A 12,409-nucleotide genomic window follows, 5' to 3' on the forward strand; every position below is an offset into this window, starting at 1 on the left:
GATTTGGAAGAAGGAAGAAAGAGGGAACGAATATTATATCACATTTACATATTGTGGCACATGCATGAAGCACTAAATATAGAAGAAAACAAAAACTAATTTGCTACAAACAAACGAAAATACTACAGTACCCTAATTATGTATTATTAATATTAATATTTTTTACTATATATTTAGTTAAAGTTATTTCTTTATTTCGTCAGATTTTTCACACGCACATCCCTATTTCCTGTCCCACTTCTGAAGTTTGCCCGCCCGTCCACAAGCAGCACACGTCTGAGTATATTAATTATTTATTCTATCATTTTGTATACTAAAAATATCATATAAAACATCACATATGTAGTAAGTGAACATTACTAAATACATCATAGAACATCACTAAATAAATTATAGAACATCACATCGCATATATATTGTGTGAACATCACTAAATACATCATAGAACACTATATGTATACTATGTGAACATCGCTAAAATATGTTATAGAACATCACATATATATTACGTGAAAAAAACTAAATACACCATAGAACATCACTAATTACATTAAAGAACATCGTATATATATATCACGTAAAAATAAATAAGAAATTGGTACTATAATATACATGCAATGGTACTATAATATACATGAAAATAAATAAATATATATGAATTTGAGCAGAGGCAATATTCTAGATTCATAAGAAATTGGTACTATAATATACATGAAAATAAATAAATATATAATGTAATACAAATAATAACTAGAGCAAAGCATAAGAAAAAAAATAAAAACATGTAACAAAGAAAAAAATTTAAAGAACATCGTATATATATTACGTGAACATCACTAAATACACTATAGAACATCACTAATTGATTTAAAGAACATCGCATATATATTACGTGACAGATCACTAAATATATTTAGTTAAAGTTATTTCTTTGTTTTTTCATATTTTTTTCATTTTTTTACTTCAATATTTAGTGTGTTAGAACTAGGTTTTATTTTTTACTATATATTTAGTTAAATTTATTTCTTTCTTTTTTCATATTTTTTTTCATTTTCATTTCTTAGCCCATGGGGGCTCGGGCTGCGCGCCGCCGGTGGGGGCGCGTGTGGCCGCGTGCCCGACGGTGTACGACGTGGGGCCCGCGCAACTGCCCCCCGCCCGCAGCGGGTCGGGCGCGGAGGGCGCGCGGCGTACGGCGGCAGCGCGGGTGCGCGGCGTACGGCGATGGCGGGCGCACACGAGAACGAGAGAAAGAGAGGAGAGAGGGATAGAGGCGGCGGGCGTGCGGCGTACGACGGGGCGGTGCTTAGAGTAAGGACGACGGAGCGGCGGCGGAGAAGACGACGGGTCGTGCGCGGCGGTTAGGGCACGACAGGAGAAAGACAACGGATCGACGCGGACGCAGTGTGTAGGAGGAAGAAGGGCTCTGCCCTTTATAAGGCAGGGCACCTTTAGTCCCGGGCCGAGCTAGCGCCCGGGAGTCCTTTAACCCCGGGTGCTAGCTCGGCCACCAAATTATGGCGCCAGTTTAAGCGCTATAATTTGGTTTTTCCTTTTTTTCTCTTTACATTGTTAAATGCATCATAAATTAAATAAATCTGATAAAATTATTTAAAAAATACACATTAATTTTATTCTGCTCTACTCTTCAGTATAAAAATTATTAACACAATTGTTTTTCAAATATTTCATATTATTCAAAATAAATGTTATTCATAATGAATATTGTGTTAATGCAAAAATATAATGGCCAATTAAATTTTAAAAAATTATTGGCTTTAGACAGATACTTGGTTTTTGGGTCATTTGGACGTTAAACTTTTGTTTCTTTAATAATTATTATACAAGTGCGCGACATTGATTGTATAAATTTGAAATTTAAATTTTCAAAAGTTGTAATATGGATTTTGGAACCCTGGATGACCTCAAATAGAAAACTCATGAATACAAAGTTTGCTCCACTCATCAAGGCCTACATTTTCTCTAATGGTCACATTTTTATTTGAAAAAGTTTAGACCACTCAATTTTGAAATTTGAAAGAATTCATAGCGAAACGCTAATTTTCAGAACCATGGATGGCCTCAAATGGAAAACTCATGAATACCAATATTGCTCCACTCGTCAAGATCTACATTTCATATATAGACCATTTTTGCATTTGACAAAGCGCTGGCAAAGTGTAGTTCAAAATCCACACTTCCCACGTATAGTTTCATATAGTTTGTGTGAGATTCAAGATTTGGTGAGTATTGTTTACATAAACTTTTCCAAATGGAAAAATGGTCTATATAAAAAGTTTGGATATTGATGAGCTGTAACAACTTGGTATTCAAAAGATTTTCTTTCTAAGTCATTTTCTCCGTCGTTTGACCAAGTTTGACCAAAGCCCGTCTTCGAATTTGAAAACATGTGCCTGTGACTCGATCAAATTTATCCGGATAAAAATATGATCCATGTATGGAATGTAGGTCTTGATGAGATCTAACAACTTGGTATTCAAAAGTTTACCATTTGAAGTACTATGATGGGTCATTTGACCAAGTTTGACCAAAGTCAAAATAGTGGGTTTCACAAACACACACTTTGACCGAGCCCTGGATGGCCTCAAATGGAAAACTCATGAATACAAAGTTTGTTTCACTCATCAAGACCTACATTTTCTCTAATGGTCACATTTTCATTTGAAAAAGTTTGGACCACTCAATTTTGAAATTTGAAAGAATTCATAGCAAAACGCTAATTTTCAGAACCATGGATGGCCTCAAATGGAAAACTCATGAATACCAATATTGCTCCACTCATCAAGATATACATTTCATATATAGACCATTTTTGCATTTGACAAAGTGCTGGCAAAGTGTAGTTCAAAATCCACACTTTCCACGTATAGTTTCATATAGTTTGTGTGAGATTCAAGATTTGGTGAGTATTGTTTACATAAACTTTTCTAAATAGAAAAATGGTCTATATAAAAAGTTTGGATATTGATGAGCTCTAACAACTTGGTATTCAAAAGATTTTCATTCCAAGTCATTTCTCCGTCGTTTGACCAAAGCCCGTCTTCGAATTTGAAAACATGTGCCTGGGACTCGATCAAATTTATCCGGATGAAAATATGATCCATGTATGAAATGTAGGTCTTGATGAGATCTAACAACTTGATATTCAAAAGTTTTCCATTTGAAGTACTCAGATGGGTCATTTGACTAAGTTTGACCAAAGTCAAAATAGTGGGTTTCACAAACACACACTTTGATCGAGCCCTGGATGGCCTCAAATAGAAAACTCATGAATACAAAGTTTGTTCCACTCATCAAGACCTACATTTTCTCTAATGGTCACATTTTCATTTGAAAAAGTTTGGACCACTCAATTTTGAAATTTGAAAGAATTCATAGCAAAACGCTAATTTTCAGAACCATGGATGGCCTCAAATGGAAAACTCATGAATACCAATATTGTTCCACTCATCAAGATGTTACAATTATATTACATTATGTAACCATGGAGTGTTACAATTATATTACACATAATCAAGTGTAGTTAAAAATCCACATCAAGATGTTACAATTATATTACACATAATGTTACAACTATATTACACAAGATGTCAAGTACAAATCACTACCTTTATCAAGCTAGCACAATGGTAAACTTTTTCTTAACGTAATGCCCTTGGTTATGATCATTCCGTAACCATGGAGTGTCCTCTGCAGCGAGCATGATGCTTGGGTCTTTGGCCACACAGAAGGGTGGGATCCGTTTATCCTTTTCATAATCCTCTGATACGTCTGACTTGTCTTCAATTTCCATGATGTTTCTTTTCCCTGTAAGAATGATGTGTCGCTTTGGCTCGTTGGTGTTTTTCTCATCTTGTTTCCCTCTCTTGGGTTTTGTAGACATGTCTTTCACATAGAACACCTGATTCACCTTAGTACCGAGGACGAATGGATCATTTGTATATCCAATATTGTTGAGGTCCACTGTTGTCATTCCGTACTCCTTATCGACTGATACCCCTCCTTTCATCTTCACCCATTGGCATCGGAATAAAGGGACTTTAAAATTATGGGCATTGTCTAGTTCCCAAATCTCCTCTATACGACCATAATATGTGTGCCTATCCCCATTCGTGTCTGTGGTATCCACACGGACACCACTGTTTTGGTTGGTACTCTTTTTATCTTGTGATATGGTGTAAAATGTATTTCCATTTATCTCGTACCCTTTGTACGTGAGGACGTGCCATGCTGGTTGCCTAGCGAACAAATATAGTTCATCTCCAATATCTTTATCACCCTGGAATTTTTTTCGCAACCAGTCACCGAATGTTTCCATGTGATGACGCGTAACCCAAGTCTCATTCTTTCCAAGATTCTCGGATCGTACAAAATCCATGTGTTCCTCAATATAGGGTTCCACCACAATGGAGTTTCGAAGAACTGTGTAGTGTGCTTTATTGAATAAATCATCACCCTGGCTCATATATGTTTTCTTTCCTAGTGTACCCTTTCCACCGAGTCTCCCCTCATACCTTGATTCAGGAAGACCAATCGGGTCAAGATCAGGAATGAAGTCCACACAGAACTCAATGACCTCCTCTGTGCCGTATCCCTTGATGATGCTTCCTTCTGACCGACCCCATTGGTGAACATATTTTTTCAGTACACCCATAAATCTCTCTAAGGGAAACATGTTGTGTAGGAAGATAGGACCCAGAATATGAATCTCTTTGACCAGATGAACTAGGAGATGTGTCATGATATCAAAGAAAGATGGAGGAAACTCCAACTCAAAGCTGACAAGACATTGAACCACATCGTTCTGTAGAGTAGCTAGATCAAGAGGATTGATTGCCTTCTGAGAAATTGCATTGAGGAATGCACACAACTTCACGGTGGCCAGACGTACATATGGAGGTAGAATTCCTCTTAAGGCAACCAGAAGCAGTTGTGTCATAATCACGTGGCAATCGTGCGATTTTAAGTTGACAAATTTTTTCTCTGGCACATTTATTATACGCTTTATGTTGGAGGAGAACCCAGATGGGACCTTGATGCTGCTTAGGCACTCAAACATGATTTCCTTCTCCTCATTGCTAAGAGTGTAGCTAGCAGGTCCTAAATACTGGTGTCCATCATCTGTCTGCTCGGATGCAGGTTGTCTCATTCTTTCATGCGCTTTAAGTCCTCTCAAGCCTCAAGGGTATCCTTAGGCTTTCCAAACACACCCATAAACCCTAGGAGATTGACAGAAAGATTCTTTGTCAGGTGCATCACGTCGATGGAGTGGCGGACCTCAAGGTGTTTCCAATATGGTAGCTCCCAAAATATTGACTTTTTCTTCCACATTGGGGCACGCCCCGAAGCGTCTTTCGGAACAGGTTCGCTGCCTTCTCCCTTTCCAAACACTACTTTCAAATCTTTGACCATCTCGAATACCTCTGCCCCATCTCGGTTGCCTAGCTTGGACCGGTGTTCTGCCGTACCTTTAAAATGTTTGCCTTTCTTTCTCAACTAGTGGTTCTTAGCAAGAAATTGACGATGGCCAAGGTACACAACCTTTCGACATTTTTTCAAATAGACAGCTTGAAGGTCACCAAAGCAATGGGTGCAAGCATTATATCTCTTGTTTGTCTGTCCTGAAAGATTGCTTAGAGCTGGCCAATCATTGATTGTCACGAACAACAATGCTCGTAGGTTGAGTGCTTCCTGTTTGTACTCATCCCACATACGCACACCTGGTTTGCTCCATAGAAGCTAGAGTTCCTCAACCAATGGCCTCAGGTAAACATCGATGTCGTTGCCAGGTTGCTTCGGACCTTGGATGAGCACCGGCATCATAATGAACTTCCGCTTCATGCATAACCACGGAGGAAGATTGTAGATACATAGAGTAACGGGCCAAGTGCTATGACTAGAGCTCTGGTCCTCAAAAGGATTAAATCCATCCGTACTCAATGCGAACCTTAGGTTTCTTGCGTCCTCTGCAAAGTCCGGGAATTCTCTATCGATTCCTCTCCACTAAGAACCATCTGTAGGGTGTCTCAACATGTTGTCCACCTTACAGCCTTCTTTGTGCCATCGCAACTGTTGGGCATTCTTAACGTCACTTCCAAAAGTAGACTTAGTTTTCTAATTCTGATAACGGCGCCAAAAATGCCAAACCTATCCCTCATGCCACTTACGCCAAGTTGTCATCCCCAGCATGATATGAAAGACGCGGTATTGAAATATGCAATTGCTCTTCTAAATAAATAATAAATGAGATCTGCAAGCGCACAGATTAATACTGATGTAGCATTTTAACCAGGAAGTATTCTAGGTATCGTTATTTATATTTTTACCACTGGAAAGGGATTAGTAATCATCAATGTTGATTATAGAATGGAATATAGGATGAGTATCTATCATTGCATGTATAATTGAGAGCATTTATCTATCTCTTTCATACAGGGATAAGTGTCACATAAAAGATATATAAAGTATGAATGGTGACAAAGATAATTAATCTGATCAGCATAACTTAGCCACATAATAAATATGATAAGCACATCAATTAGATATTCTAGCAAGTCATTAGCATGGAATTAGGACGAACTACAAGAATATTTCCTAAGTTATTCTCAACTATACAGTCTAGCATATCATAGTTAGTGCAATTATACTTGACAATCATTGTGAGACAGGACTACGCCCATGCATAGTGATATTATCAAGGTAAATGAGAAACATCGCAATCACTCCCCTGTAATAATGTTGCTCTGCCAGCCCAATACACGAGAGGGGGACTATATAAGAATCAATGGAGCTGTCACTACCACGAACTACCCCGCGAGCTGGCATATAGGGTACAATCGCAGATAAATACGGTATAGGCACCACGCCTACACAATACTTATCATTTACCCACTGTACACATGGATAAATGCTATACGATCCTAAACATGTATATAATTCCAATCTAACTAAGCCAAGCATATAACTATGATAAACTAAGAACAATATAATTGCGAATATAAATAAGTAGAGCAAAGTCATAATCAATATATTAAAGTAGAACAAAGTCATATTCATAATATTGAAGAACAAAGATGAACAATTGAAGAATAATAGAGAATTACCAAGAATCCTCTTGACAGATCCGGAAACCAATCGAAGATTGACTCCTTCTAGTTCTAATCGTATGTATCTATGCTAATCTAGAGATCTAATTGATGTGGTGGCGCTAGGGCTTGATCAGAGGCTTCTTCTCCCTGATGAATAATGAATTAGGGTTGAGAGGTGCTCTCCTCCAGGGGCCAGGGGGTATGCTTATATAGTTCTTCCAAGTGAATATGGGCTGTCGGATCAAACCGACATTGATTGAACGGTTATCCTTGATCCTTTAGGTCAGTGGAGCATGATCCGCGAAGTTGGCTGTGATTGGTGGAAAGGCCAGGGCGGGCGCCCTAGGGGGAGGGCGGGCGCCCTGCCCCCGAGCCCGTCCGCGTTCGTTCCCGTGGCTTCTGGACTCTTCTAGATGTAGGATAATTGCGCGGCACGTTAATATCTCTATGTAAACCCGACGTGTGGGCCTTTCTTCCATAATATCTGATAACCCCCTGCAGAAATAGACAAACACCAAAACTCGTAGAATTCTGTCAGATAAAACCCTAAGTCTGGATGTCGGTTGCATTTGGATCCTTTTCTCTGTTTATTTGATAATTAAATTTGATACTTATGGACCGTCAACAAACTCCCCCAAGCTTACCTCTTGCTCGTCCCGGAGCAAAGATAATCTCAGTGATGGATCAGAAGTTGCTGCAACACCTTTAAAAGTTGACGGTACACATGCTTTCAAATAAGGTCTCATCTCTGAGTTAGAGTAAACTGTCAAGACTTAAAACTTACTTATTTTACCTTTCACCATGGGACTTGTAACCGTCACTTCTGTCTTGAGTAGTTAAAAGATAGAACGGTCTAGTCAAGTGTCATGTCTCTTATTCTTGATCAGCTATAGCTCTGGAGTTTTTGCAGATTTTCAAATAAAACTCAGAGATTCCTTGTATGACTCTCTCAGATCTCTCTTTTGTGGTATTTCTAGATCCTTACCAAGGCAGTGATGGCACATGCCTTCTCTCAAAGTATGTAGTATTTGTGGTATAAGGCCTAGTGACATTGCCTTCTCTCTCATCCTACTCTAATAAGGCTTTAATATCTGGAGCTCATAGGTGGGAGATAAAGTATACATACTTACAAGACATTTATTGCATAGTCAAACCATGGATCCAAAGAAACAAATCAATAAGTCAAATCAAGATGTGCATGTGTGGCGAATGAATGGTGTATGGTGATGTTGGTGATAACAATGGTGAAAGTGTAATTCTACTTTTGCTCTTTTGAGGGGATACATATCTACCTTGCTCTTTTGAACTTTGAGGAGAATTTGGTGCTCTACTTTTTTTTCTTTTTCTTTCCTCTTAGGTGGGTATCTTGTACCCCTAATTCTACTGTCGGACACTTGTCCATTTTTCCCTCTCGTCTCACTTTTTCTTTTTTTTCGAGGTTCCGGGCACTTGCCCCTTTTTATTTCCTCGTATCCTTTCTCTCTTTTTTTTCTTCTTTTTTAGAGCACTCATCTTCTGAAATAATATAGCAAGTGGTAGTAACCAAGATAACTTGAGCATTTATTTCACAGGGAAAAACAGAAATATTTTTGGCTATTCTCTCCCGGATTAGGAGTAGAATATTTTTAGGTGGTTCTGGAGATGGAAATGAGTGGATATATGTGGATGCGTACTTCCGGAGTAGAAGCAGCATGTGTGAGTGAACGTGCAAGTGAATCTTGATTTAACCACATGACAAGCTCCTAAGGGTCTACATAGCTTGACCACACTCAATGCTTATAAGCAGTAAAAAGTAAATGTGTGGCTCAAAGCCTAGCAAGCATGTATATATGGCTGTGGTAGGAATTTAAACTCTCATCATACAGGAACTCATCATGTGATATTTTAAAGATTTTTAAAGATAAAATTCTCTAGAATTCTAGCATCTCTAGGAATAGATAAACAGCAGCTCAACCTTCCCATATCATATCCGTTAACAACTTAGACTTCGGATCAAGTTTTCTTCCCACAAGTTCAGATTTAGAGCAAGCTTTAAATTATAACAGTTATGTCTAAACTTGAGAGAAAACTCAAATTTTGAAAATTAGGCAGAGCAACTATTCATCATATCCATGCTAGAGTTTTATTATTAAGATTCAATTTAGCATAGCCACTTTATTTATTTATTAAACACACTAAGCAAAAGATATATATATATATATAAGCACAAAATCATTATTTGGTTTTTCCTGGTTATGTATATTTATATTTTAATATAGCATAAGTATATAGATAGAAATACTTAGCGGGATAAATGGGGGTGCTCTCCCCCAAGCTGAATTTTGACGTAATTTCTCCCGATGTAGCTAGCAGGTGGCAGAGGTGTATTTGAAAGTCGGTACACCCTGACAGCGATTAGGATGTCCTCCGTCTGCTAGTCTTCTTGATTCTTAAATTTTGTGGAGCTCAAATAGACAACAAAGCTTTATGGAACTGATTAGGTGTTAGCATAAATATCTAGCCTTTATCATGTTGAGCCTTGTCGACGAAAGCTAGTCGGCAGTCTACCCTGGGGTATACCCACGGTAGTAGTTTATCGGTAGACGGTGTGCAAGCTACGAACTTGATGGTGACGCAAGACACGGACAAGCTTTTTATCTAGGTTCGGCCGCCATGTGGGCGTAATACCTACGTCCCGCGTTTGGTTGTATTGATTTGTGTTGAGATAATAATGTGTCCTAGGGGGGTCCCTTGCCCCTCCTTATATAGTCCGGAGGGCAGGGTTACAGATCTGGAAACTAATCCTAGTCGGTTACAATTGCCATAGATAGCACGATATCAATTCCTATTCTAACCGACTAGAATCCGGCTTGATCTCCATGTCTTGTTTCCTTGTGCGAAACTCCGAGCAGTTGGATCAAGCCTCGAACTGTCTTCGTGATGGGCCAAGTCTCCTGGCCCAAGTCTAGCCGTAAGGGTATAGGGGTTCGTACCCCCACAGCTAGTCCCCGAGCACCGTGTATTGTGAAGTAACACGCCGTCTTGAGCTTCTTCGACAAGTGAGGCTTGATGTCTTCGACAATCCAGGAAAGTCGCCCAAAAAGTTGCAACAGTATTTTAACCAACTTGGAAACCAATTGTTCAACATCAACATCGAAGAAGCAAGTTGTTTGAAGAATGCATGGTGCTCTTGAGAAAAAAGATTTCTTTCCTGATGAAGTGTGCCCACTTTACTTTTCTGTAAAGTACAGACTTTCAAAAAGCAAGCATGTTCACCGCAAGGTGAAGTGTGCCCACTTAGTCCCCGAGCCTGGTGGTAGGTGACATAGACACGTGGTGCCAGGGTCTAAAAAAGGAAATCATCTTTAAATCGTTAATACAAAGATGCATCGCTAGATGCATCGTACCGATGTAGTCCCCGAGCTTGCTGGAAGGCGAAGTATGAGCCTTGTAGCAAGGTCTAAAAAATTGAATTTACCAGTCCCCGAGCATATCATGCTCGGCTGCAATGTAATAGACTAGCCGACTAGTCGACTAACTGAAATAGACTAGTCGACCAGTCCCCGAGCATATATCGCTCTGTAGTCGGTACAATCCCCAAACTCTCAAACTGGTAGACTGGTCAACCATTCCCCAAGCGTATAGTGCTCGGATTGGTCGGTACAGTCTCCAGGTTCTCAAACTAGTGGGCTGGTCGACCAGTCCCCGAGCGTATAGTGCTCGGATTGGTCGGTACAGTCCCCAGGTTCTCAAACTGGTGGGCTGGTTGACCAGTCCCCGAGCGTATAGTGCTCGGTGATGGGTTCAATCCCCAGGACTGTCATACACAATTTCCGCCAAATGTACTTGTCTCTTGAAAAAAGCATCTCGCCGCATTAATTCGTGATGTGACAAGGCACCCTGACGTATTGTCAGACGGTTGCGTGAAAAGGTGCGCCAGGTAACTGTGCAGCTGCTCTTTGCGTGATTCAAGAAAGGGAAACCACCAATTATGCAGAAAAGCCACCGTGTTAACTACCGGTAATTATTGAAAACCGAAACGCCGCAGGGCCCGCCCACTTCCCTAGAATGCAGGAAGTGGATGAGGTGGAGTTGTTGTTATAAAAGGCTCGTTACAGCACTCGTAATCTTTACCCTGCCTTTGCCTTCAAACCTACTGCTCTTGCCATTCCTGTCTCCTTCACCTTCCATTCGCATCTTCCAGCCCCCAATCTTTTCTTCAATCGGCAATGGCGAAGAGTGATTCAAAGAAAAGGGCCGATTTGATGGCGAAGGAGTGGAAGAAGTCCCGGAGCAGCACGAGGTCCCTCAACGACCTCGTCGGAATGGGTCTACTATATAACCAAGAGCTAGGCGGCTGGAGGGCGCCGGAAGGAGAAAGCTACCCCGACCCCCGCGCCGGTGAGATTGTCGTTTTTGAAGATTTCTTCAAGCGGGGTTTTGGGGTTCCCGTCCATCCTTTCCTCCAGGGCCTTCTTCTTTACTATGAGATCGGGATCTGCAACTTGCATCTGAACTCTATTCTTCTTATTTCCACCTTCATTCACTTGTGCGAGGCCTATGTTGGAATAGAGCCGCACTTCGACCTCTTCCGTTTTCTTTTTTATCTGAGGAAAAAGGGGGCAGTTGGAGGCTCCAAGATTGCAGGTGGAGTATACCTCAATCTGCGTGATGGGATGAAGAACCAGTATCTCAGCTGCCCATGGAACACCTCTTTGACCGAATGGTACAAGAAGTGGTTCTACATCAGGGAAGAGCCAGGCAGCGCCACGTTCTGCGACGTGGGCTACATCCCCGAGAAGAGGGTCAGCTGGACAGACTGCCGGGAATTCGCTGGGCATGTGGCAGACCTGATGGGCCTGATCGACTGGTCCCGCCTACACGGGCCAGGAGTGGTCGGGAACTTCATTGTGCGTCGGGTGATGCCCTACCAGAGGAGGGTACACTCGGCGTATGAGTACGCGGGGAGCCAGGACCCGACCAGGATGAGCCCGGAAGGTCTGAAGAAGACGGAGGTGCAGCAGCTAATGAACGAGCTGTTCAACTTAACAGATGACAGCTTCGTTCGAAGCAGTGATCGGATGCACGCCTTCAAGTTGGGACGACCAGTCCCCAAGGTAAATAGATATTGTTATTGGCTAGTACTGCCATGTGAATACTGTTTATTCTTAGTTGATGACTTGTCGTTGATCCTATCGCAGATTGGAGACGTTGACCAGTGCGCATTGTACGTGTCACTGGCACCTGGTATGGAAAATCCTGCGGGGATGGACCTGTCAGAGGGCGATGCTGCTCGGTGTCTTCAATACACCAGCAGTGAG

General features: G+C 40.9%; 1 protein-coding gene across 1 annotated transcript in view; it reads left to right on the forward strand.

Moving 5' to 3' along the window:
• The window catches only part of LOC110430404, a 30,575-nt gene continuing 19,390 nt past the window's right edge, over window positions 1,225–12,409 (forward strand). Inside the window, exons 1-2 of the mRNA XM_021448070.1 lie at window positions 1,225–1,311; window positions 12,290–12,384. Of these exons, the coding sequence (XP_021303745.1) occupies window positions 1,225–1,311; window positions 12,290–12,384 (182 nt within the window). The remainder of the gene's footprint in view (window positions 1,312–12,289; window positions 12,385–12,409) is intronic.

This window comes from Sorghum bicolor, chromosome 9 (genome assembly GCF_000003195.3).
Source record: "Sorghum bicolor cultivar BTx623 chromosome 9, Sorghum_bicolor_NCBIv3, whole genome shotgun sequence".
In the NCBI taxonomy this organism is placed as follows: Eukaryota; Viridiplantae; Streptophyta; class Magnoliopsida; order Poales; family Poaceae; genus Sorghum; species Sorghum bicolor.